At 46.2% G+C, this 27,934-nt stretch overlaps 1 protein-coding gene across 2 annotated transcripts; it reads right to left on the reverse strand.

Annotated features, from left to right (window-relative positions):
- Window positions 1-640: 640 nt before the first annotated feature.
- On the reverse strand, window positions 641-27,636 carry WRAP73 (WD repeat containing, antisense to TP73). 2 transcript variants are annotated; one of them, XM_061601452.1, is made up of 12 exons: window positions 26,348-27,635; window positions 24,205-24,357; window positions 21,529-21,645; window positions 14,072-14,144; window positions 11,611-11,714; window positions 10,618-10,704; window positions 7,479-7,613; window positions 7,309-7,386; window positions 6,467-6,572; window positions 4,264-4,389; window positions 2,550-2,741; window positions 641-1,060 (listed from the first exon to the last, which is right to left on the reverse strand). In XM_061601452.1, the coding sequence occupies exons 1-12, from the start codon at window positions 26,414-26,416 to the stop codon at window positions 945-947; spliced, it is 1,356 nt and encodes a 451-aa protein (XP_061457436.1). In that variant the 5' UTR covers window positions 26,417-27,635; the 3' UTR covers window positions 641-944. The 2 variants fall into 2 exon arrangements, with proteins under 2 accessions (XP_061457436.1, XP_061457435.1); XM_061601451.1 differs by lacking the exon at window positions 641-1,060 and adding an exon at window positions 1,084-1,455 and having other exon boundaries at window positions 26,348-27,636.
- Window positions 27,637-27,934: the final 298 nt, after the last annotated feature.

Below are 27,934 nucleotides of genomic sequence, written 5' to 3' on the forward strand. Positions count from 1 at the left end.
GGACAAGAGCCTGAAGATGGAGAGTGGGGAGGAGGTAGCAGGCATTCAGATGAGGTTTCTCTTAAGAGCTTGTTCAGGTTGCATCGAGGCATATCAAGAAGAAGGTGGCAGGGTAGAGATTTTAGGTGGTCTGCTAGGTAAAAAACCTCAGTAGCAGATAAGTTGGTAGCTTTACTTAGCAGAATGTACGACCCCCACTCTTGTTAAAATAAAGACTGCCTAGTTGTTTTTCCTTTGGTTTTCCACCTGCCAAGGAACCTGTGTGACTGGGAGCCTAGCAACTGCAGTGGAGGGGAGAAGTGAAATCAGATGGGAACTGTGCTCCTTGTAGTTCTGCTTTTCCTAAGTCAACGGGCAACAACAAAGAGGTCTTCCAATTCAAGTTGTCATCTTGCATCAGGTTTGACTACATCCATCACAGTGGGTGAAAAGCTCAGTAAAGGACTGAAGGGGGCAGATGCCTGGAGCCTCAAAACTCATCACAAATGACCAAATCCTGCTTTCCGCTTCTGGGAACTTCCTTTTAGGAGTCAACACTGTACATCTTTTGTCTGCCTCTCCATTTAATTTCTGGTTTTCTTCATAGGCAAGAGCATCTACTGTTCATGTAAGAATGAAAAAATAGCAGCCGAAAACTGGGTCGTAGAACTACAATAGCCTTGTTTTAACAAAGCATATAAAAATGTTTTATTGAATTTTCAAAACACACTTTAGTTGACACACTGTAAGATATACATTATATTTAAAATGGATGGAAAAGTTTAAATGCCTGTTTTCCAGTATTTCATAACTACCTGAGCACTTTGTTTAAAGCGCATCAGTGGCAAAGAACTTTCCACACACCTGTGTACAGACAAACCCAGCAGCGGCCTCCCCACCCCCGGTGGAGAACCAATGCACAAAACCAGGCTTTCATTTTGACTCAGCTTTGCTCTGGGGTGCGGCTAGCTCACCTCTTCCTCTTCTCTTTCTAAGTAACACATACAAAAGTTGTCCTTACTCAGGAGAGCCAGAGAGTCCCCACTGGAGTGCCAGCACAGAGAAGTCACTTGGAAGTCGCCTGTGCACACAGGAAAACAGTTTTTACTGGCAACCCTTTTTGCTTCCAGATCTTGCTGATGCCCTCCCCTTCAGATGAAAGATCGCTGCAGACGCACATAAGCCCCAATGTGCAGGATAACGCTGTACATGGATGCTGAAAGACTGCCTTCTAAAATGTATTGGAACAAGTGGGGACCTGCCACAAAACATTGCAGCGTGGAGTGCTGTTCAGGGTTCCAGCCACCCTATGCTGCTTCCCAGTCTCCATTCTATGGCCTGAGTGTGCTCAGTCCTTACTAGGCTCCTTTGAGGTTCTCCTGAATTTTTTTTGGTGGTGTTCTGCAGATCTTAAGTTTCCCCCAAACCTTCTGACACCTCCCTTCTTGGGTGTGCGTGATGCTGTTTTGCTGACAGCTTTAAAAATAGAGGGAATGATTTAAGAGTATAATAACCTTAGCATGTTGTTGCTTCCTTAAGCATCTGAAGTGCAGAAGGTACTTTAGAGCGTGTACCAAAGCATCTCGGAATCAAGACAAGGCAGAGCAACTGAAGCTGCTTTTTTTGTCATTGATTTAAGGAAGGTGACTTAGATCAGACTATTTGACCATCTTGGTCCAGCGTTGTCAGCTCTGACTGGCAGTGGCTTTCTGACAGAGAGTCTCTTTCATCAGATGCTGCTAATCTTTTTAACTGGCGATGCCAAGGACTGTACTTGGAACCTCCATGTGCAAATCATGGGTTGTAGCCAATGTTAGTCCTACTCAGAGTAGACCCAAATAAATTGAGGGACGTTACTACGTTTATTAGGCACTTTCTACAAAAGACAGTCTCGAAGCAAATTGACAAGATAATGCAACAATTTAAAACCAGAAAAACTAAAAACAAATGAACAATACGAGTACATAAAATACTCATCCAGCAACATAAGATAAGTCCTACCCACCCCACTAAAAATGAGCATCACTGTAGCAGGCAACTTTACTCAACTAACTTGAATCCATCCATTTCAATGGGTATACTTTGAGCAGGACAGAGATGGATACACCCCCATGTGCTTTACCAATATGAGCCACAGCTATGTAACTATTATCAGTATGGTTTTAGTTATGAACTAAGCTCCAGTTTGGATGCCTGCCTCCATCCTTCATAGTCACACGCAACGTATTTGATCAGTGTTGAGTCTTTATCAAGTGAGGGCCACCCAACACACCACTTTCAACTCCTTTCTGATGCGATAAAGTCAATCCATATGTAGAACCCAGCTTTGTTGGAACGATCGCGTATCTGGAGACTGCCAAGTGGGAAGCCGTCCAAGAGACACGTAAGCTGGTTGATCAGCTTCAACAACAAAAAATTGGCTTCACGTCTCTCCCCCCCCCCCAAGTTAACCAAAAAGGGTGTTGTGAATTGACATTTAGGAAACAGCAACCCATTCAAGTTTCCCCCACCCCCTCCACTGTAGGGAAACTGCCATTGCTGGTGGAGGCAACATTTTCGAGCTTCCTTACCTTCCATCGGCACCTGTACAGACACGCATCCTGCTGGGGACCACAGGTACGTTCGACTGCTCCCGCTACAGATGGCAAGCCGGGGATGACGGGGATCCCACTGGAACAGCTGAACAGGACTCAGCTGCTCCAAGACCACAAACAGTTTCATCTTTTGGACGTCCCAGATCCAAACCGCATTAGGGATGTTATCTGTCAAGCATTTAAAGTATAGCACAGCATGCAATGCAGTCAGTCCCTGGCTCGCAGCTGTACCAAGGTAAGGGCTTCAACATGAACGATCCTTCTGCAGCGCCTGAGCGACCACCAACAGTGAGAAACTACTGCAAGTCCATCAGGCAACATTTGGATCTTTTGCTAATCTGGATAAAACCCGCTTTGGGACCAAGCACTGTTAGTATTACCAACTTGTAGACAAGAAGTACATTCTTTGGAGTTCCTCCCAGCCCCAATGTTATTTCTAGATGCCCAAGTGGCATCTGAGGCCGGGAATGCATTTTACGAGCTTTGGTTGGTTCACCAACTGCAAACTTACCTGGAGGAAGCACATTTGGCCCCAATTAACCACCTGCTTGTTATATCCCTTACTAGATTACTGTAATGCATTTAACGCTGAGCTGCCTTTAAAGATGGTTCAGAACTGCAGTTGATTCAGAAAGCAGAATGACAGGAGCAAGGTGGTATCGACATGCCACACCTTTTCTAGATCAGTCATACTGGATTAAAGTGTGGGTAATTACCTTTCGAGCCCTAACAGTATGGGACCAAGTTACTGCTGGGACCCCCTACACCAGGGTGCAGAAACTGCAGCCTTCCAGGTGTTGGATCCCATCAGTCCCAGCCAGCATGTACAATTTTACCGGGCACCAAAAAGATATATATGAAGGCACCAGGCAGACCTTGCTGGGGACAGCATTCCACAGACGGAGAGGCACAACTGAAAAGGCTATTGAATTTTTACGGTTTTAAAATTTTATTTACAGCAGCTTAATATTGCAAGCGGGTCTGTGAAGGCCGTTTTGTTCAAAAAGCTGGGTGTAAGCACCTAGATAAATAAAAATATGGAACCTCCTGTGCATGGATTAAAAGCACCAGTAATCTGGCAGCTTGTGCAAGCAAGTTCAGTTCCAATTATCTCTGGGGAAACTGTAGGTCTGTAGGACAAAAGCAGTTTGCAGAGTTTAAAGTGGAGTTCTCGCGGTGTGCTCTAGGAGACTGACAATGTTTCATATGCAACGTTAATGCTGGGGGGTGGTAATGGTCACAGAAGCATGTTTCACTCTTCTAAAATCCATCCCCAACATGCCTCAAAAGCCTGGCATTTTTATTCCAAGCTAGTCAAGATGCTGATGTCGCATGTTCAGATAAACACACAGCTCTACAGAAGTTGTCAGCTGATGTCATGACCGAGGCTTACAGCGCTGATGATTAGCAGTTGCCGGTTTCTGCATCCACCACAACAAGCATTTTAATGTGCTACCTACCATTGAGCACACCACTCAGTGTAAACTGGGAAGCCTCCACAACTGGTCACTGCTACTTGGAGAATCTTTCCTTAAAAGCAACGTCCCTTGTTAAAGGAGGGGTACTTATTTCCATTTTATAGACCAGGAACTTGGTCAGATGCACAAGGTCCAGACAATACTGCCAAGGCGAGGCTTGAAATCACTTGGACACATATATCGATCCTCAGTCAGCCTCTTGAGATACTCACCGTTTCTCGTTGCCAGGAAACAGTTATCTGAACTGAAAGCCACCATTCCAACTCCAATTCTAGGATTTGCCCGGTCGACGGCAGGTTTGACATGATGCATAGGAACAGGGGCCTGGGCAATTTCATCTGGAATTTAAGCAAGGAGGAAAAATAGAGCCATAATGTCACTTAAGCTGTAGATGTTTCTATTTTATGGGTCCCTGAATAAACTGCATTTTTAATATTATGATCCACAATGGGTACTAGGGCTGTGCACAATCCAGTTTGGAGCCTGATCCTGCCCTTTGGAGCAGCCCCGATCTGGGCCCTGAACCAAGTTGGGGTTCTTGCACAGTGTTTAATTAGGGTTTAAAACCCTAATTAAACATGTGGTCTGCAGGTGGGAAGAGAAAGACATGCATGCAGGGTCCTCCCCACCACCAGATCACCCCCACCCCCTTGACAGCCCAAGACCACTCTGAGTGCACCCGATCAAACCTGGGGCCATCCGGAGCTGCTTCAACTCGCTCTGCATGGATCACGATTTGGCTAAAGCTAGTGCACAACCCTACTGGGTACTCAGTCAAACGTTCTTTGAAATGCTCAGTCTCACAACACCCAACTCCATAAGTTTGTTACAATGTCCTTGGGAAACTGAGTAACCACCTATAAATATCCCCTGAGATCTGTTGACAGGAATAAGAGAATCCTGTCCACAGCAGTTGCTCAACACCTGCTGAGTGCTGCAGGTGTGTTGCTAAGACCTTATGATGGCTTATGGTCTCAAAAGCCATCAAGAGCTCACAGGAATGATGGAAAATGGAAATGGACTGCCTTCAAGTCGATCCTGACTTATGGCTACCCTATGAACAGGGTTTTCATGGCAAGCGGTATTCAGAGGGGGTTTACCTTTGCCTCCCTCTGAGGCTAGTCCCCCCCAGCTGGCTAGAGCCTGCTCAGCTTGCCACAGCTGCACAAGCCAGCCCCTTCCTTGTCCGCAACTGCCAGCTGGGGGGCAACTGGGCTCCTTGGGACTCTGCAGCTTGCCCACGGCTGCACAGGTGGCAGGGCAAGTCACCCCTGAGCCACTCGCTGTGGGGGGGATCTTTAGCTGGCCCTTGACACCCAGGAGACACGAGCGGGGATTTGAACTCTCAGACTCTGGACTCCCAGCCAGGCTCTCCTCCCCACTGTGCTATACCACAGGAACGATATGGTACATTTATTCATGAATTTAAAGCATTTTCATCCTGCTTCTCAGCCAAAAAAGGAGGGCCAAAGGTTTGCCACACCCCTGTTGTAGGAGAAGAATGTTGTGAGATATACGTGTGGCCTTGGTCAACACCCAGGACAAGAGCCAGATTGACATGCTCAGCACCTTCCATTAGAGAAGTTATACTGGCTTTGAAATCTACATACATCAGTAGTCAAATAAGTCAGTGTTGCAAATGAGCCAAAAGCTTGGCCCACTAGAATTCTCTCTTCAGTCACTGTTTCTCAAAGGCCAAGGGTTGTATCCAACTAAGGTCCACTCAGCATCGACCCAACAAAATTAAAGGACCCAACTTTGTCATGTCCATTAACTTCAATGCGTCTGCTCTAAGTAGTAGCAGCAATGGACACAACTCCTGGTTCACATTAAACCAAACGACAAATGTGTGAGCTCCCGAAGGGGTGGCAATCGCAGCCACGTAGCTCTTCCCCAGTTGATCTTCCAGTGCGCTGCACTGAGCTAATCCATGGTTTGGTTTAGTGTGCCGTCCAAACCCAGGCTCATGGTTTAGCTCTCCTGGACGAACCACGATCCGTAAACCATAGGACAAATCTTGGTAACATCCTGTGGTTAGACTGGAGACAACTACACCACAAAAGCCAGGCTTTTGACAACATGCTAACACACACAGCAAAATGACCGGGCAGGAGCCATGTGGCCACAGTCTCTTCCCCAAGTCTGTATGTTCGCAATCTGGTGAGCCCCCAAATCCTTTCAGCACCTCCTTGTTTCCACCCCAGCTTGAGAACCTGTGCTTGAGATATGCTTGTCTTCCCTCTCTACCCTTTCATGCCTTGCTTTTTAGATGGGAAGGCTAAGGGCAGAGTGTGTCTTACGTTCCACTCTGGGAGCTTTTTGAGCTGAAGAAAAGAGTAAAACGTACTTAAAGGAGTAAACAAATAAGGTGTCAAGTGGCTTTGTACACACACACACTCCTCTGCTTTGGCTTACATTTACTCTTTGTGCCGAAGAAAGAGCTTGCCACTTTCTTGGTAGGAGGGAAGGCAAGTTTCTCCATTTCCACTGCTGGCGACTTCTCCACCTCTTTATAGACAACCTAGAAAGAAAGGCAAGTCAGCCCTGCCCCTTTTTACAGAAGGCACATTACTAGATCAGCCGTTCTTGGGCTGGAAAAGCAGGTGAGCATGGTGCCATAGGTGATAAGAGGGATCTGTGCAGTGGGGATGGCATCTGACAAAGACAGAAACTTGGGCTCTGGGTGAGAAGTTTTGTTCCTCTCAATTATTATTCTAACAGAAAAGAACCTTTATATCCAGACTGTATGATTTAAAGGGAAATGGCACTGCGTAGCAATCTGCAATTTGGAGAGATTAGGGTGTCCTTGTTTTAAAAGCCAAGTCCACAAGGGAAGGCAGAAAGAAGGGCACATGAACCACAAGCAGTGCCTACTTCAAACGCTTATCCTCATCTCCGACCATAAAGTAATTCTACAATCCCCTTGGGTCTGCACATGGTTTTGGTGAAATCAAAACCAACAATAACCACAGGTGCCTGGACCAGCCAGTACTTGGCCGAGTTGTGAACAAGAAGTCCCCGGTTTAAATCTCATCTCAGCCACGCTCTTTTTAAATAACCTCAAGCAAGTTATGCAGCCTCAGAGCATCCTACACACACACATACATGGGAATAACAATACTGACGCTCGTACAGAGTTGTTGTAAGAACAGGTGAGATCATTCTAAAGAGCTATCAAAATGCCTATTATTATTAATCCTTTCCCCTCCCAAGTGCATTCCCTGCAACATGAGCAGAGCACCCTTTTTTCTACCTACAATCTTGGGGTTAGCAACGTTGACAGGATGCTCGAACTCTGCAATTTTCTTCCAAGTCACATGGTTCAGAATGCGCACCTGGTTGAAAGAGCGGCATGACAAAGGTTAACCCTCCCGTACACAGAGTACGGCTACACCGAATGTCTTCTGCAGGGCTCAAGAAGTTGTACCTTTTCGTCGTAACTGCCAATACACAAGAACTGACTGCTGGGGCTCCAGGCAACAGATTTAATGCCCAGGGACCATTCGTAGGCGCAGTACATGGACAGCAGACGGCCATCGAGGGAGTACAGCAAAACTTTATACTGAAAAATAAGGCGTACATTTTTAAAACTGAGAATGACTTTCTAGTCTGTAGCATCTAAGGTCCTGGAACGCGTGACTCTCACCCACTCCAAAATACATATACACAACTTAAGAAGCAGTGTGGTGTAGTAGTTAGAGTGCCGGACTAGGACCTGCGAGACCACGGTTCAAACCCCCCCTTGGCCATGAAGCTCAGTGGGTAACCTCGGGCCAGCCGCTGCCTCTCAGCCTAACCCACCTCACAGGGTTGTTTATTTATTTATTTATTTCATTTATATACCACCCAATAGCCAGAGCTCTCTGGGCGGCTTACAAAAAAAGACAACGAGGTTGGGAAAGTAACCATCATACTGTTCAACATTATCTGCGAAGTGGAAAAAAAGAATCTGTATCATATACACACACACGCTACGATCGGGGCCCTAAGAGCAAGGTTCTTGTGGGAATTCAATGAGGAGGGGGAACACCATTAGCTCCTTGGAGAAAAAGGTGGGATATATTTATTTATTTATTTATTAAATTTATATACCGCCCCATAGCCGAAGCTCTCTGGGCGGTTCACAACAACAAAACCAGTAACATACAATTAAAAACCACATATCATCAATTAAAATAAATTAATTATACAAAAGTTACGACAAAATTAAACACATGTTGAATGCATATTAAATAGTAAAATGCAGGAATGTTAGAATGCTAAATGCTAAAAATGCTAAAAGCTAAAATGCTAAAAAGCCTGGGAGAAGAGGAAGGTTTTTACCCGACGCCGGAAAGATAGTAATGTTGGCACCAGGCGTATCTCATTAGGAAGAGTATTCCATAATTCGGGGGCCACCACTGAGAAGGCCCTTTTTCTTGTCATCATCTTCCAGGCTTCTCTCTGAGTAGGCACCCGGAGGAGGGCCTTCGATGTTGAGCGTAGTGTACGGGTAGTTTCATATCGGGAGAGGCGTTGCATCAGGTATTGTGGTCCCATGCTGTGCAAGGCTTTATAGGTTAAAACCAGCACCTTGAATCGAGCCCGGACACATATAGGCAACCAGTGCAAATGGGCCAGAATCAGTGTTATATGTTTGGACCGTTTGGTCCCAGTAATCAGTCTGGCCGCCGCATTTTGCACAAGCTGCAGTTTCCAAGCCGTTTTCAAGGGCAGCCCCACGTACAGTGCATTGCAGTAATCTAATTTAGAGGTTACTAGAGCATGGACAACTGAAGCAAGGTTCTCCCTGTCCAGATAATGGTGTAGCTGGGCCACCAGCCGTTGGTAGAAAGCACTCCGTGCCACCGAGACTACCTGAGCCTCCAATGACAGGGATGGTTCTAAAAGAACTCCCAAACTACGAACTTGCTCCTTCAGGGGGAGTGCAACCCCATCCAGGACAGGTGGAACATCCATCATCTGGTAAGGGGAACCACCTACTAACAGCATCTCAGTCTTCTCTGGATTGAGCTTCAATTTGTTCGCTCTCATCCAGTCCATTATTGCCGCCAGGCATCGGTTCAGCACCTTGACAGCCTCACCTGATGAAGATGAAAAGGAAAAGTAGAGCTGCGTGTCATCAGCATACTGGTGACAACGCACTCCAAAATTCCTAATGATGGCACTCAGCGGCTTCATGTAGATGTTAAAGAGCATGGGGGACAGAACTGACCCCTGCGGAACTCCATATTGGAGAACCCAGGGTGCCGAGCAATGCTCCCCAAGCACTACCTTCTGGAGACGGCCCGCCAAGTAGGAGCAGAACCACTGCCAAGCAGTACCTCCGACTCCCAAATCCGCAAGTCTCCCCAGAAGAATACCATGGTCGATGGTATCAAAAGCCGCTGAGAGATCAAGGAGAATCAACAGAGTTACACTCCCCCTGTCTTTCTCACGACAAAGGTGGTCATCATACAGGGCGACCAAGGCCGTCTCCGTGCCAAAACCTGGCCTGAAACCCGATTGAAATGGATCCAGATAATCGGTCTCATCCAAGAGTGTCTGGAGCTGGTCCGCAACCACTCTTTCTAGGACCTTGCCCAGGAATGGGACATTTCCTACTGTCTATAATTATTAAGATTTTCTGGGTCCAGGGAGGATTTTTTCAAAAGTGGTCTCACTACCGCCGCCTTATAAATGCAATAAATAAAATAAACGTGCCAATTGTCCACCCGCAAATGATCAGGATATAAAGCATGAAGAAGAGGATTTGCTGTTTTTAATCCCAAAATGATCTGTTCCAATTCCCAAAAATCTCAACAGATCTATTGGGGGGAAAATTGACTGCCTTCAAGTCGATTCCAACTTATGGCGACCCTACAAATAGGGTTTTCACGGTAAGCGGAATTCAGCGGAATTGCCTCCCTCTGAGGCTGAGAGGCAGTGACTGGCCCGAGATCACCCAGTGAGCTTCATGGCTGTGTGGGGATTCGAACCCTGGTCTCCCAGGTCCTAGTCCAACACCTTAACCACTACGCCACACTGGATCTGTTAGGCACCTTCAAATTCAGATGTCAGGAACAGAAAGCATAAGCTTGCACAGTTGGTGCAAGGAGCCTCTCTGAAGACAGGAATGGGCAATCGGCAGCTGTACAGGTGTTATTGGACTTCAGCTCCCATCAGCCCCAGCCAGCACGGCCAATTTCTTCACATTTCTATCCTGCCTTTCTTCCATCAGGAAACCAAGCTGGCACACATGTGGTTCCCAGGAGGACTCCCATCCAGGCGTTGACCAGAACCAGACCTACTCAGCTTCAGCAAGGGGGTGGCCTCATGTGCCTTCAGACCACACCCTGGGACAAATGGTCAGGGATGGAGGACATCACACTCCAGCAACATCCAGAGGGCCACAAGTTCCTCTTCCCTGTCTTAACAGGTCGTTGCCTAGATAACTCTCTCACCGAAGTTACCTTTCAGCATTTATATGCAGGCTACGAGCTCATTTCGCGCGCTGTTGCTGTGAAAAGCTGCAATGAATTTGGTGAAAGATCCCCACTCAGCGTCACCGGCAGTTTTCCCCTCACCTCAAGGCAGCTGTCCCACACCGCCAACACGCAGCCATTTGGGGCCCATTCGATCCCGGCCATGTCCTGCGTCTCAGTATCAAAATGCTTCCAAAACAGAAACAAAAGGAAATCGTTTTAGCGTGAGCCTGAGCTGGGGAAACCAGCCTCAGAAGGGAGAGTCCTCCTGCTACCTATGAGAACAGAAGAGGCGGCGGCTGGATCAGGCCAGGGGCCCATCTAGTCCTGAATCCTGTTCTCAACATGGCCAACCAGATGACCATTATGGGAAGCCTGCAAGCAGGACCTCGTATAGTTGGTGGGTCGGGCTGGCCGCTTCTGCTGCGTTTAGTTAGCTGTTTCCATTTACTGATGTGTAAGAGGCTGTATTATCTAACTGTTACATGTGCTACTGTGTTGCTGCGTCTGTATGTCACTTTTAGAATGTGGTAAACTGCTTAAAGTAGTTTTCTTCTAAGTATGTAGAGGTATATACACATTACCTTAAAAAAATATCTCATTTATAAATGATAGACCAGAGTTTGAAAACAACTACCATAGACATTCACCTGGAATAGGGGAATCCCGCCCCAATAACCCATACCCCCAGATTTCATTTTAAAAAAAGGCTAACTTACCAGCATTGGTAGAATATGACACATGAGGCAAACTGCACAAGCACTGTTCTTTTCACTTTTTGTGAGAAACTAGCCCGCTCCCCACTTTCAGTGTTTTACTTTGTCCTCTCCCCTGGAAAAACAATTCCTGTGGACGCCCATGCAGATTACCAAACTATGGTTAGCATTAACTCTGGTTAAGGGCAGCATTGGCTGAAGCCTTTCATGGAGAGTTTGCCGATTGAACATGAGAGATTGAGCAGGGGGGGAAAGGGCACGATCTGGTGATCTGCTCCCTGTCTCTAAAGAGATCAGGAGCATTACATCTGCACTGGATCTATAAGGGTGCAACGCACGTTGGAGCCCATAAGACGAGGGAGATGATGCTTGTTTTTACCCTCAGAAGCTGCCAGTCACTGCATACAAAGAGGGTGATGTAGTCCTTGCAGTCCCTCCTCTCTGCCAAGGCCATGTAGCGGCCGTCCTTCGTGAATGCTATTCCTGCCAAAAAATGGGGGTATGGTGGAGACGGAGCAATTGATAACACCTTCATCCGAGGGAAAGCAATGAAAGGGCAAACACTAAAAGGAAAAACACCTGGACCGAAGAGGCATTGTTTTTTGAGGGGTGGAGGTGGGTGATTTAAATCATATTAGGGACTGTGTGGCTCTTGTTATCTCAAGAGGTCTTGCATAACGCACACTCTATACTTGGTTCCGAAGTGGCCGCCTATTGGTTTTGTTCGACTCTTCAAGGCCCCGAAGTGCCACCATTGTAAACTCCAGGACTGTCAAGTTTCAGTAACGGAGAGGCTGTCTGTGTGTGTGCGTGTGAGAAAGAAAAACAAACAATGACCTGAAGACCTTTAGCTCTCAGCTAAAGAAGAAATGCTTTCTGAAAGGCCAAATAAACCACAAATAAAATGTTTAATTAAACATTCTGGCATGAACTGCATAAGGTCTAGATTAGATAAGAAAGGGGAGAATACTTCCCTGTTTCTTTGGGTACATGATTCCAGGAACACTGATTGAACAATCTAGCACTTTTAAGTACAATCACAGTCCATATCTGGAAAAACAGCCCAACAGCAAATTCACAAGATCAATTATGCAGTCAGTGCCACCATCACAGGAAACACTTGGGTGTATGTAGCCAGAGACCAGATGTGTCAGGGAGACACTGTTTTCCCATGATAAAGCTACATCTCAGTGTTTTCTTTAGCCTTTTCACTTTCTTTGCTCATTTCTAAACACAGCATTGAAAACATGTTCAGCCTCCTTTGTGGTATTCATATCAATGGGTGTGACAGAGCAGATTGTAAATGTGAAGAAAGAGAAAAGAGCCCTATTTAATTAAAAGGGCTTAACGAAGATGGCAGCCGCGGTTTCCCTAAGGGGATGACGCCTCCGCCACCATCTCTGTTGATGGCATGCATGCATGTTATGTGCACGCATCTCTGCCATCAACTAAGATGGCGGCAGGGGCTTCAGTACCTTAGGGAAACCGCGCCCGCCATCTTCGTTAAGGGCGATGGTAAAAGACAACAGACAGGTAGGTGGGGGGATGTGGGGGAGCCACGGATCACAGAAGGGGAGCAGAGGGGTGGCTGAGGGGGCCCCCGTAGCTCCGGGGGCCGTCGGGCCAGTGCCCCACCTGGCCGCCCTTTAGAACCAGCCCTCCCCACAGTAGCCAACCAGATGTCCCAATGGGAAGTCCAAAAGTAGGACCCGAGCGCAACAGCAACTCTCCCAAGTCCCCACCTGCAGTTCCCAGCAACTAATATTCACATACCTACTGCCTCTGACAGGTACATAGAACACAGCCATTGTGGCTAGTAGAAATTAACAGCCGTATTCTCCATGTCGGCACACACATTCTCTTAAGGAGAAATACTGTTCTTCTTTCACCTTGCCAGTTTTGCCATATAGCAAAGGCTTCCCTGCTTGCGCCACTCACCAAACCTCACACACACCCCTTTAGCCCTTCAGTGCTATATTCCCCAAACAGAAGCCCTGATTCATAATCGCAGATGTGCTAGATGAACTGGTTAGGGTTATCCTTTGGCGACAGAAAGATTACACAGTCTCAGACATTCCCCTCTGCAGTCAGCCTGAACAAGTTGGCTTCACAGTTCTCTGTTCATAAGGATCACACCTGACTTCCTGCCTCTGGACTCTGCCCACACTGAGGTCAGGAGTGTACTTTAAGTTCACACAGTTCTCCCCCTATTAATATGACTTTGTACTCTAGATCAGTGGTTCCCAAACTTAAGAACTGCTGAGGGTCTCAGCGGACTACTTAAATTATTTCCCTGCCTGTTGTAACAATGGCAATGTGCTCTGCAAGATGCCGTATGATTTTTAAGTGCTATTTTTATTGTTTCTTTTGTTTCTTAGATACTAGGTACTGCACTGCACAGCATACAATCAAATGCAGTACAAGGAACAACAGCAGTAATACAAGTACCATTAAAATCAGTATGGATATTTAATGTGATAAATACAGTCTCCTGTCTTCAGCAACAAATCCACAGACCACCAGAATGACGCTCACAGACCACCGTTTGGGAACCCCTGCTTTAGATTTTTATTCCATAGATCATCACCAGTTGGACAGGTGCCTGCACCTGACAGAATACGGCTTGTTCAGCTTGAGAACAAGCTGGATTACTCTTGTTTTTGCACACCCACGTGTATTGGGACAAATTTCCATTGCAACGACTCTGCCACATTCGCAACCCTCCTGCAGGCAGACAGATATTCATCAGTCGAAGAAGATCTGGGATGTCCCCAGGGCAAAGCAATTTTTGCTATATATTTTTTTTCAAACCCTTCCTGTATTAGGTTATCTCCACTTACCCTGCTGACAGGCCTTGGGATACTTGATATAAGACACAGATTTTGTACACAAGGACCAGACAGTTATCCGCAGCTGTTGGAATCAGAGAAAGAGACAGAGGAAGCATTTGTTTATTTTTGCAGATGAAATGCATGAGGTGGATTCTTACACAGAACCCACCGGGCTGAATCTTTGCACACTAAACAGCTTGGGCCCAGGATACCTTAAAGACCGCTCCAGCCCTTGTATCCTAGCTCAGTCACTGAGATCGCCCACAGGAGCGCTGTTAATTTCCCCTCGTGTTAGAGGCCTGACTGGTCTCCACTACAAATTAGGTGTTTGGTGTCGCTGGTCCCATGCTGGGCAATGCTCTTCCAGCGACGCTCTTGCTTTGGATTTTCAAGGGGTCTCTTGATGACCTTTTTGTGTAGATAGGCCTATGAAACTTGTTTCAATATCACTACCAGATGCAATATCAAGTAAGGGCTGGAAGGACGCAACCCCATTCTCAGCCTTTGCCAAGGTGGTGCCCTCCAGATGTGGTTGAACTTTGACTCTATCAGCCCGGCTAGCACAGTGAGGGCTGCCCTTTCTGCAAGCAAGTACATGGCCAGAAATGGACATTCAGAGACATGTTCTAACTACTGTAGCTGCTGCCACAAATGGCGATAAGCGATGGCCCCTTGTTATTTTCTTTATGTTGTTAGGTCTATTTATATGTCGCTCTGCATATGAGTAGTTCAACGATAAGACGATAAAAACACAACAAAACATGAAAATTATTGCTAACCTCTTAAAAAGCTGCGAAATAACATCATTCCTATAAGGCAGGGATGGGGAACCTTTGGCCCTCCTGATGTTGCTGAACTTCAACTCTCATCATCCCTGGCCATTGGCCATGCTTGCCGGGGCTGGTGAGAGTTGCACCTCAGCAACGTCTGGAGGGCCAAAGGATCCCCACCCCTGCTACAGACTGCTCTACAAACAGAAGGTTCCCTCAGGCTAATTAAACAGCAACCTCAAGAAGCCCCAAAGGCCGGAGTGAAGACATGCATCTTCAGCACCCGACAGAACCAGAGTATAGATTATGGCTGCTGGACCTCCAGAAGCAAGTTCTAGAAAGGATACCCAACACTCGGTGGTGGCTGGTACCGAGTGGAACTGGTAGGGCAGGAGGCAGAAAGATTAACGGCAAAGAGCCACGGCATTTTGGGTTTGCCCTTTTCTTCCTCCCTGCTGAGATCTACAAGTCAGACTAAGGAGGCAGAAGCTGGCAGGCAATGCCACCCTGTGGACTATAAGTTCGAAGGCAGGCAAGTGGTAGCTGGTGGAGGCCAGCCTGAGGTTGGTGGGGCTATGCCCCATTGGACCTCACAGACCAGCCTCCACTGCCAACACTCCTTCCCGGAATTTGCTGCTTCCTTAAAAGAATTTAGCCCTTAGGGAGATAAGGAAAAGCAAAGGGGTGGCAATCCTCACAGTTACTCAACGTAAGTCGGCCTTCGCCCACCGTCCAGCGTTCGAGACAATTACTGCGAAGACACACTGGAACTCCTAGGTACCCAGCACCACAAGATTCCTAGCTACGGTCCTCACTATTCAACCTCTTTTTATGTACAAGACCAACAGGGGGGAAAGTGAGGCATTTAACTAGGAAAGCAGACTGCAAGTGGAGAGGGGGACATGCAAATCTTTTAGCCAACTTTTCCAGAACACATTTTCCTCCCCCAACGCCCAAACATGTGGGTTACTGACTTAAAGTTTTCAAACTCCCCTCCTACTGATAAGGTGTCTGAGCAGCATGCAGCTGTTGTTTTGTACCACGGTGTGGGGAAGGGGTGGGAGGCAGAAGCAGCATTTTTTAAATAGCCTAAAAACAGCTGAGAAACAAGAGGTATTTAGACAGTAACGTGATAAAACAGTCTGGAAGAGCTGGGGCGAAGGAACTGCACCCAAACTTTGACAACCCCAGGCAGGTGGAAAGCCTGCCCATTTTCATTACACAAACCCCCCCCACGCTGAACAACCTGCCGTTCTCAAGTGACTGTCAACTTTTGTCCCAGACTTGACTAGGTCACCAGGCCTCCTTACATAGCTGCGTCTGTCAGCGCAGGATTTCAGGGGATTACACAGAGCACATTCCTCGACAGAAAGTATTTTTCAACCAATATAGCCATTTACAGTTACTAAGGATTAGAGCGACAGGGCATCCGAGTATTTGCCGAAAGTGGGGAAACTGCCGCCAGCAGCTCGCTGGCCATTCAGAGCGCAAACATGGCTCCAAATGAGAAGTCAAGCAGCGACTCTGGAGCACTGGAAGTGTGCAAACGAAGCATCGTACAGCCGCCAAGTTCACATTCACCCTGAGAAGCACTGCACGTGCGCATGTATGACAAGGGTTACACTACTGGGCTGAGACAGCGGGGAGCATCTGGGTTTGAATCTCTGCTCCGCATGAAACTCACTAAATGACCTTTCCCAGCCCAATCTACCCCACAGGGTTGGTGTGAGGATAAAAAGAGTTTGGTAACTCCTCGTATACTGGCTTGAGCTCCTTAGAGGAAGAACAGGAAGCAGAACGTGATAAATAGGGAATGGCTATTGGGAAAGGGCTGTCGCTCAGTGGCAGAGTGCCTGTCTTGCATGCAGAAGGCCCCAGGTTCAGTCCCCGGCATCTCCAGGTAAGGTGTGGGAGAGATTCCTACCTGAAACCTTGAGGAGATGCTGCCAGTCAGTGAAGACAATACTGAGCTAGATAGACGGATGATCTGACACGGTCTAAGACAGCTTCCTACCAAGTGGGAGTTCCACTGGGCAGGTCCTGCCACACTAAAGGCCTGATCCCTAGTAAAGGCTGACCGAACCTCAAGGGCATGGAGGACCATCAGAAATGCCTCATCAGAGGCTCTCAGGGATTGAGGTGGAGCATAAGGGATCAGATAGATACGGTTAAGGATTACCTATTGGTCTTGCAGCCCACCCCACCCAAAGGACTCAGGCAACAGTCTTTTCTAGTTATCCTACCCTATCACTGGTCATTAAATACCAGTTTGGAAAGGAAAACACATCTTACAACACTTCCAGAGGATATACGGCCTTAGTCACATCTGCAGGGGAAGAGAATTCAGGCCCTTGGAACACTGAGTGAGCATCCCCAGGCAATATTAAACATCTTCCCAGTCGAGCTCAGGGATATTAGGTTTCCTGAATGGTGCTTGGAAGTTAATGTCAGCACTGGAGCACTAATTATTCTGAATGAACCTCCCTGTCAGAAGACAAAGGGTCAGGGTCTTTAGCATCAGCGTCAACCGAAGCTTGTGAAAGGTAAACACTTTTTACAGCGGGCTAGCCCCAAAGCTCTGAAGGGGCACATGACAATCGACAGGTCTGAACATGCAACAGTCTTCTCACCTCTGAACTGGTAGAAATTGCTCCCCGGCCAAACTGGAAAAGGAGAAGGGCTGTGGCTCAGTGGTTGGAGCACCAGCTTTGCATGCAAAAGGTCCAGGGTCACTCTCTGGCAACTCCAGGTACAGATGGGAGAGACTCCTTTCCTTGGCAAGCCGCTGCCAGTCAGTGTAGACAACACTGAGCTGGATGAGTCAAGGGTCTGACTCCGTGTAAGAGAGCTTCTTAAATGCCATTGCTGCAACCTGGGAATCCAGGAACACGCCAAGGCCACAAAACTGAGTGACCAGGAGGGACAAACCCAACAACAGGAATCTCAGTCCCGTTCAGGTTGCAATGCCTGTCCATCATCACTATGGCTGCCAATTTTTTGACAAGCTTTAAAATGGGATTAGACAAATACAAGCAGAATAAGGCTGTTGATGGCTACTAGTCAATCAAGTTGCAGGAAGCCAGATTTCGACTGGACATCAGGAAAAACTTCCTAACTGTTAGAGCCACACGGCAATGGAACCAATTCCCTAGAGAGGTAGTGGGCTCTCCGACACTGGAGGCCTTCAAGAGGCAACTGGACAGCCATCTGTCGGGAACGCTTTGATCTGGATTCCTGCATTGAGCAAGGGGTTGGACTGGATGGCCTCGTAGGCCCCTTCCAACTGTACTATTCTATGATTCTAGTCATGATCCTCCCTCAATTGTCATCTGTAGCAGCCATAGGAGAGAGAGACAGAGACAGAGACGGGACTGCAGGGCAAGTCTGGGTTGTGTCGAATGCTAGTCCTGCTCAAAAGTAGATCAGCAGAGCAGGACAAGTGTTTGACGCAACCCAGACTTCCGAACCCGAGTCGCAGTGGCCGAAAGGGAACTCGCAAAACCTTCCAAGCCATCCCTGAAATGGATAACGTGCACAGCACATGGGTGTCATGTATCCTTAAAGTACTCATCTCAAAACACTAGTTCACAGTCTGCTCTGGCAGACGACGGATTTAGAGGACCTGAGAGTAAACAGTACAGACACCAGCCTATCCTGGCCAGCTGTCTGCCGCAAGCTAATTTAGCAACCTGTTTATAGCTGGGGAGAAAGTCTATCCCAAACACACATGCCAACTTGGCAAAGGCTTAATGAAAATCCGGCAGGGTCAAACGGAGTTCTGATGGCCAGTAATAAATACTTGTCAGCCCGCCCACACATACATATGCCGTTTGGAAGCCGGGGGAGGTATGTTGAGGCAGCCCGCCGTTTCAATTCCTCAAGCTGCTATTGGGCGTGTGATGAGTAAAATGAAGCCAGATAGCTGGAATAGTTTTCACCCTATTAAAGCTATCGAGTACGGTGAAGTCTTGTGCCACATTTTCTGCTCCATGGCCACAGGAGAGCCATGGACTGGAAGGAGGAACTGGCATGGGGGAAGTGGAAAGATGACCCTGTATGATGGAGAAAATATTGAGCTGTACTATGGGGGCAATGCAACCAGCCTGCCGCAGAAACTTGCTGAAACGGTTACCGAGAAAATGCATGCAAAGCACTGCTAAGCATGCAGGAAAAGGCGCGTGCTGTATAAATACTTTCGCCATCCCAGTAAGCTAAGTTAGCTCCATGTACAAACTCATGGTCAAATTGCAATGGCGTGCTGATGGCCACCAATTTAGATGGCTTGAGGGGGGGGGAATAAGACAAATCCACAGAGAATAAGGCTGTCAATGGCTACTAGTCATGATGGCTATAGGCTTCTTCCGGGGCAGTAGCTAATCCCAGTAGCTGAGGAACAACAGCACCTCGTGGGATACATATATGACTGGCCACAGTGGGGATCAGGATGCTGGGCTAGATAGGCATGAAGCAGGGTTCTTATGTTCATATAAGCATACTGGTTCACAGATACACCATTATTTTTTAGAAGCAGAACCAATATTGCTACACCTCAGGGGTTGCCGGCACAATACTGCAGGCACAAGACACGTGTGAAGGCATTCATTGGTGCCCCTTGGCAAGGCCCCAGACTCTGAACTCTCTTTTTTACATTTCTAGCCCACCTAGAAAGAAAGATATGAAGAAAATTGTGCAAGTAGAGTTCTAAGCAATTCCTGTGAAATGAGCCTACCTGGGTGCTCTTGCCTCTCCATCTTTTTTTTAAGAGAATGAGTGAAGTTAGAGCTGTGATTTACAAGTGAGTAGTTTGGACACCAGGCAACAGGAATCGCTGGGGGTCTGAAGAGCTTCTGTTTTGCTCTCCCTTTTAGTGCATTTTTCCTGCTTTAATTTTTTTTCTAGCAACCAGGATCCACCTTTCCCGTGCTGGGTTCATCTGAGATCAGGTACTCCCTAGAAGTTTTGTTTTTTTGCAACTACTACTGCACAATAAGTACGAGTGGATGTTAAAGAACCCCGTCCCCAAACAGCAAATGCAAAATATGAAAACTTTGCAAAAAGACTCAGGCATGTCTCCAGTGCAGGACTTAAAGCCGGGCATTTATTAAGAATTCATTTACAGTACAATGATATACATGTCAACTCAGAAGGAAGTCTGTGTTTAATGGGGTTGATTCCCAGGTAAGTGGGTAGTGGATGGGAGCCATGGGTTTGGTTTAGAATAGGCACTGAGGGAAATTTGTGCCTTTAACAGCTGTATCTCCACAATCAGGACCAGCAGGACAGAGCTGACTTCCCATGGTAAGCCTGAGGTTGTCTGGGAGAGGGCAGGTGTTGGGTGTGGTGAGAGTCGGCAATGGTTACACTCTCAAATTTTGTGTTATGCCATGCCTCCCATGGCAGCCATTCTGTGACTGGCACCCACAGCACTCTCTCAAAATGCAAAATGTGCCCACTAGTCCAAGAAGGTTGGCATCCCCTGCTATACCTGGATAGTTGTTACAGCTGAGGAAATAATCTCACTGGTTCTGAGGCAGTACGAGAAGATATTCTTCACAAACTAGCCTTTAGTTTAAGAAAACAGGAAAAGGCTCTCCTCTCTTACTCTGACTTTGGAGTCTTTCTACATTTGGGGAACAGGAGGCATTCCTAAGTAGAGGCTCTATGGCAGAGTTTCATTTCACGCATCAGTCTAACTGACTGCAGGAGTTTTCCCTGAGACAGATCAGGAAGCGGCACTATATTTTCTGTGTATGTACGTGCGTGCGTATGTATATGTGCGTTTATATATATATGGGGGCTTTCATCATGCACATGGTATGCCGTATGAAGCCATCTCAAGCTACTGCGCCATATCAAAAGCATACGTGGGACTTTTGCTCATTCCTGCTCTTATACGTTTTAATCCAGACCGCAGACTGATGTATGCAGGATTCTACAGAAGAATTCCAATTCTAATTTGTATACTGCTTTGGAGTGTCCATATACCCCACCTCAATCATCCTTACAAGCTTGGAAGGTTGGCCAGTAACATCCGCATGAATGCAAAAAGGTGGCTCAGATAGCGGCTTGATTACATCTGTGGTGGTGAACTGGGAATCAAAGATGTCCTGGCTCAGTGATCCTATTCCCCCCCCACTATGCAATGCACCAGCTCTCAGGAGGACTGGAAATGATGGTTTATTTTTATTTATTTTATTTAATTTTTATACCGCCCATAGTGAGGCTCTCTGGGCGGTATACATCAAATATAAATATATTCAACTAAGTCCTACTCAGAAATGAATACATCTAAGTTAGTCAGGTCTGTTAACTTCAACGGGTCTACTCTAAGTAGGACCTGGGTTGGATATAACCCTGTGTTTGTGATCTCTCATACAGGCAAGTTTTACGTGACCAAAATCTCAAGCTTGTTACCGCTTTTGTATTGCGTTCTGCCACGTAAATGGTAACTTACAACTAGCCTTTCCTTAATCGTGCAGTCACACATTTAAACAAGTTGCAGTCCAACCCTGCACCAAAATCTAAAAAACAGGCCATAAAGAAATAAGCAGCTGTATTTTTTAAAAAAATTAAAAACCCTCATAAATACAGCTTAGTAGCACACTGTAGCTTTAAGAGCTTCAGGCTATTTTAGGGGCTAGGATGTAGACAGTAACATTTGATATCTTGGAGGAGCAGCCCCAAGTTCACACTTACGTGGAACTCCGTGGTGTTGAGAATGTGACGGCCATCTGGACTCCAGCAAGAAGCCACCAGTCCCGCTGAGCCTTCATCAATCTTGCAGTGCCAGTCAGGCTGCTCCAAGGACCAGACCTAAGGCGAGGGAGAAAGACCAGACAGTCAAGTGAGCCATACCAGCTTCCTCTCAAGGATCCCTCTCCAGCTGAGGACGACACGCCCACTTGGAGATCCCAGAGAAATCAGCAAAGACCATGAAAGATTGGCACTGGATCCCACTACAGAAGTAAGCTTTTTTCTCTCTCTTTACAACCACTTAAACGACATTAGTGCACATTCTGGAAGTGCAGCTATATTAATCTATTGTAGTAGACACAACTTAGCCCTGTGGGGCCTTTAAAGGCTAAAACATTTGTTGTGGCACAGAACTACATAGGCCTTCGGTGAAGATGCTTGTTGCCTACAAGCGATCAGGACCACAACAAACCTGTTTGCTTTTAAAAATGCCATAGGATTCTTCTTATTAAATACCCGCCACACATCATAATTTAAAACACTAAAAACGTTTGTGTTAATCATTTATATGGCACTTTTCAGGTGCAAAGTGCTTTACAACAGGCTCACAAACTGCCACTTATCCAGTGGCCTGTGGCGAGCACAAATCACTTCCAGGAGACTAGACAGGGAAACGTTACAACGGTTCTTTCATTAAATATATGTGAGCTACTTAAAACAAATGTATGGCTAGTAAGCTTCGCAAAATTATTTTCAAGGCTGCTTTCTAAATTATCACCTTGACAGTCACTGCTGCTATTCCCAATTTGCACATGAGAAACCCAGATACCAACTAAGTTAAGAAATCAGCTGGATTAACTCAGTTGCCCTGTGCTGTCACTGTCCATAGGACTGACACCACCTCTAATTCCTTCTGAACTAGTGAAAGCTGCTTAAAAACAAGAATTTTGCACCAGAGGATTTAGTATTGTGGCTTTTAAAAAATACACATTTCCAAGCTTTGCAGTTTTCTTAAGAATAAGCCTAACTTTTTTTTCATAACCATAGTGCGTTACACAGGTACATAGCAATCTGCCTTCTGCGGAGTCAACCCATTGGTCCATCTAGCTCAGTACTGACTGCACAGACTGGCAGCGAGTCTCCAGGGTTTCAGGCAGGGAACCTTCCCAGCCCTACCTGGAAATGCCGGGGACTGAACCTGGGAGCTTCTGAATGCAAGGTGGATGTGCTACCACCGAGCTACAGTCCTCCCCCTTCCAAATGAAAACATCAGGTTTGTCAGCAATAACTCTGTATCAAACACTTGCCAGATAAAGGCCATCATCGGTTTAGTGGCTGGCAAGTTCCATCATCATCATCATCATCATTTTATTTGTATGCCGCCTTTCCACATAAAATTGTGCTCAAGGCGGCTTACAACAAGGTGAACAAAAATACATGTCAAAAACAATTGCAAAAACAATTTCCTAATAACAAAAAATAATAAAACAGTGACATAAATATAATAACCAAAAACAACTTTTCAACATTATGAACATAAAACAATTATTTAAAAACAAAAAAGTAACCATTAACACCCCAAACCCCTAAAGAAAACCATTTACTGTATCTCCTACAAAACTTCATTATTCAGAGGGGAGGCTTGTTTTGTATCAGCACATGTCTACTCAGAAGTACTTCTCACCGAGTTCACTGGGGCCTACTCCCAATAAATTGGTGATAGGATTGCAGTAATCCTATCCCCTTATTTGAGAGTAAGCCCCATTAAACTCAATGAGACTTATTGTTGAGTAGACAGCATATAGGTTTGCACTGTAACTCTTCTATTTGGCCAACAGTTACAGAATTTTCTTTGAAGGCGCACTTCATGTTGCAATCACATTTGAAATATACTATGCACAATATGTACTACTGAAGATTTGCTGCTTTCCATAAGAGATGGTCAGGATTTTCTCCCTTTTCCTTTCTCTTCATTACAATGTCTTAGGTTGGGTTTCTGATTTCTCTTCTGTTAGGTCTTTAAATCCCAACTTTTCCAGCGGTTCTTTGGACATAAGTTGCCTCTCCATTCTGCATTCTAAATATTCTTTATACAATGTTTAAGCTTAAAGGCTTAAAGAGTCTAAAGAGTTAAAAAAAAGTAAGAGAATGAACTTGAAGATGAACTATAAATCACTCGGCATTCTACCCCAGAAATTATGAGAACTACTTTCAGGTGTTTTTAAAAACTAATTTAGTGAACTTTGTTAACTAGTTCATTCCAAGTACTGTTTTAGCCCAAAGGTGAGAACAACTTTTCATCTTTGCTAGTCAAGTATTAAATCATGGATCTGTATCATATTAGCATTCTTCCACCATTCTCCTCTGAAGACAAACTTCTTTGAAATTCCAGTCTTCCAGGTGAGTAGCAGCCACCTTGAAAAACTCAGCTTAGTTTACCAGAACAAACTAGTCTCTTCAGGTTGTATGATCTTTTATAGCTGTAGTCAGTCAAGGCCCCACCCTTCCAGGCCAGGTGGAAAGAGGCCAGCAAGCAGGGAGAGGGTCTCGCAGGTCTTACAGCCAAGATTTCCTCCAGAAGAGGAAATGTAGACAATACTAACCTAGATGGACCCCTTGGTCTGACTCAGGGTAAGGCCGCTTGCTATGTTCCCTAAAGCAAACTGCATGGGTGCCCACCTGAACAGTCCCACGTTTGTACATTGCACATAATATAAAAAGGGAATCAGAAGACCACTCAATGTGCTGGATTTGGTCCAGGCAGGTGAAGAGCTGCAGGATTTGGAGGGTGTTTACATTGCGAATCACCAAACGATACTGCATTGCTGAGGCCTGTACAGAACAAAACAAGGAATAACTTAGCTTGGCAGCTTTAGCTCAGTGACAGAGTACAAAATTTACTCTAGATTTATTTGAATCCTAGATGCTCTAGTATTAGAGGCATGAGAAAACCACCTGAAACCCTGTAGAATATAAGTCAAGGTCTTCAAGATGAATAGCACATTTGATGGCTGACAAGCAGTAAAGTAATTGATTTGTCATCTGCCAATTAATTAAATTTGCATATTTTACAATTTCAACAAAAGCTTATGAGATTATTGAAGGAAGCATAAGGAAAACATAACATAGGTTTTAATACAAGCTACCACTCATTTGTCAGGTGTGAAGGTAATCTTTAATATTTTCTTTTGCCTTCCCAACTACTGTGACACACACAAAAAGGGTGTCCTCAACTCTCAGACCCACTGATTCATCTCTGGATGCTTTAGTGCAAATCTCTCCCACACGCATTGACCAGTTCACATGTAATGTTACAGCAGCAATACAGAAACGAGCCTCAGGTTCATGTAGGATAGCCATGTGCAAAAGAAGACAGGACTTCTGAACCTCTAATTGTCGCACAAGCAGTGGCAGCTGGTGCCTACTGGGACAGGTAGGGCAGAAAGCAGGGGGTCCAACAACAGGTGTAGCCACAGCCAATGACAGGCAGCGCCAACTAATTCCAGTTTTGTCCCCATCTTCCTCCCTGCTGAGTTCTACAAGGACAACACTGAGATGAAGGAGGAGGAAGCTGACGGCAAGGGCTACCCCCAGGGCCGGTTATAAGTAAGAAAGCAGGCAGGGGGGCCTGACTGACATTGGTGGGGAGCACCCTAATTGCCCTGGTAGAGCCCCCACTAAACGCACAATTCACCTGCTGAAATAATAAATATTTATTTATTATTTGATTTATATCCCTCCCAGCAGGAGCCCAGGGCGGCAAACAGAAATACTAAAAACACTTTAAAGCATCATAAAAAGACCTTAAAATACAATAAAACAAAACGTTTAAAACATTTTTTAAAAGCTTTAAAAACATCTTTTTTTAAAAAAAAGGGTTAAAAACATATTATTAAATAAAACATATTAAAAGCAATTCTAACACAGACGCAGACTGGGATAGGTCTCAACTTAAAAGGCTTGTTGAAAGAGGAAAGTCTTTCTACATAACTATTACAGCACAGAAGCCCTCTCCTCTTTTGCATCTGGCCACCCCAGGTTTGTGCATTCCCTCCTCCTTGCCAAGCCATTGTTTGTCGTTTCCTCTGACCTAAGCAAAGTATGGTTTGCCACAAAAGAGGAAGTGCAGCTGAGGGAGGAGGAAAACCCAAGACTCGCTTGTGTACTGCTAGTCTGACATTACATTCGAACCAAACCGTGCAGGGGATAAGTTGATGAAGCTGATGCCCCAGTAAACACCGAACAGGACTGCTGCCCGAAAGAGTTACATCAGTTCTGCGTAACAAAGTTTAAGTAAATATATATATACCTGTGCAGATACGCTGCAAGGCAGGGATTTCAAAGCATCATCATCATGAAAGCCACTAAAACAACTAGCAAAAGTTGGCAATCAAAGAAGCTTACAAGTAAAAGTTAAAAGACAAGGCACATGAGAGAGGAAGCAGAAGGCCAAGGAAAGGAGGGCTATTGATGCAAATAACTGTATTTAAAATCACAATTATTTTATACTTGATATCACACATCCTCTGGCAATAGATTCTCCACACAACAGATTCCCAGTGCCATTTAAATGGGGTTCAGAATTTAACAGAAAAAGGGCATACAAGGCTGTTAATTGGGTTGAAAAGTGCATGTTATGGATGATGTTATCCCAGGCATAAACCAGGAAAGAACCCAAATTATGATTAAATATCAAAGCCCTCCATGGCCCACACCTCCCATTATTTCTGTGAATCCACAAGCACTCTCTTTCTGCCCACCCGCAGTCCTTCAACCCATCCCAGAAACCCTTTATCTGTAACACACAACACAACATGCTCACCAAGCATTTTCCATCCGGAGAGAACTTGCACAATTGACTGGAGAGCTTAAATACTTCAGAAAAATTCATGCTGACCAAATTACAAGGCAGAGGGGGAACCCAAGACCAAATCTAGTCTCTCAAGCGGGGGCAAGTCTGTCCCCAAGCCTCGCAGCAGAGGCTACAGAGTAGGAGGTTTTAACATAACTACTCAAGAGTATGGACTCGGTCCTTGAAAGCGAAGGGGAAAAAGATATCCAAGCAGGCACGAGCAAAAATGCCCCTCTCCCCTAAAGAAATATGCATGCATGTGGGTGGAAGGATGAGACAAACTCCCCCCGCCCCAGCTCTGGAAAATAAATAACTATCCCCAACTGGAAAGGAGAGACTGCCTCACAGGATGCTGTACTTCAAGAAGTCTCAGCAAGTAGGGGAGGGAGACAAGACCGCCCCCAAAAAAGAAAAATTAAAAAGAGAAGCAGCCGCAAAGGAAGGAATGCTGCCTGTCAAAGTCTTGGAGATGGAAGAAGAGGGGGGCAGCCTCAAGGAAGGAATGCATGACACACACACCCAAAAAAACTTGGAAAATGTATTAGTAAAAGGGGAGATTCACCCCCCCAGAAAAGGGTGGAAATGCTGCTCTTTAAGGTCTCACGGGAGGGGAAGGATTTGATCCCTGCAGGGAGAAAAGGAAGCGAAGGACCCCTCCTTTTTTACAGAAGAGATGGAAATATACACAACACAGACATCCCCAAATCCTGGAAAATATAAAATTGTCTCCAACCAGAAAAGTGGGGAAATTCTTCACACACAATATATATATCCAGGAGACCCCTTCAAATTTCAAGTGGGGGGGAGATTTTGGTCCCCAAAGGAAAAGAGGGGAGGGATGGAAATGCACCCCCGCAGCCTCAAATCTCAAGGAAGGGATCAGTGCCCCTCACCTTAGAAAACACATCATCAGTCACATTAATAATCATAAAAAAGATGCAACCCTCCAAGTGGGGGGGGAGATACTGGGTCTTTGAAGGCAGGGACAACCCCCCCCAGGAAAAGAAAACACAAAGGGATGAGTGACCCCCTTTCCCACACAGGGGGGGCAGTTTTAAGACCCCCCCGAGAGAGGAAAAAGACCACGCCCCTCCCCCCAAAAAATAGGCCTGGCCCGAGGGGAGGGGGGAGGAGAGAGAAAGAGCGCGCGGGGGGCGGCAGTTGGGAAGGGGGGGCACCAGCTGCTGACTCCGCGCCTCGCGCCGGCTTCAAAGACACCCGCCAATCCACCGCCTCTTCCCGGGCCGGAAGCAGTTTTGTCAACTCCCGGCCGGAAGAGGCGGGGAGGAAAGCCGCGGGGCACGCCGGGAGGTGTAGTTCACGGGCAGGGCTGGCGGTTCTAGCGAAGCTCTAGCCGGGGACTGAGTTTAGGGCGATGGAGTTGTGCTAGACTGGGCAGGCTGGGGGCAAAGGGCGGCCGCTTGTTGTGGTTGCTGCTGTCGTCCATCCCACTTATTAATCGGTTAATGAATGAATTTGTATCCAAGTGCTGGTCCTTCTCAGAGGAGGCCCATTGAAGTGAATGAGCAGGACTGACTCAGCTCCGGGCATTGCGAC

Source organism: Rhineura floridana, chromosome 18 (assembly GCF_030035675.1).
Source record: "Rhineura floridana isolate rRhiFlo1 chromosome 18, rRhiFlo1.hap2, whole genome shotgun sequence".
NCBI lineage: Eukaryota > Metazoa > Chordata > Lepidosauria > Squamata > Rhineuridae > Rhineura > Rhineura floridana.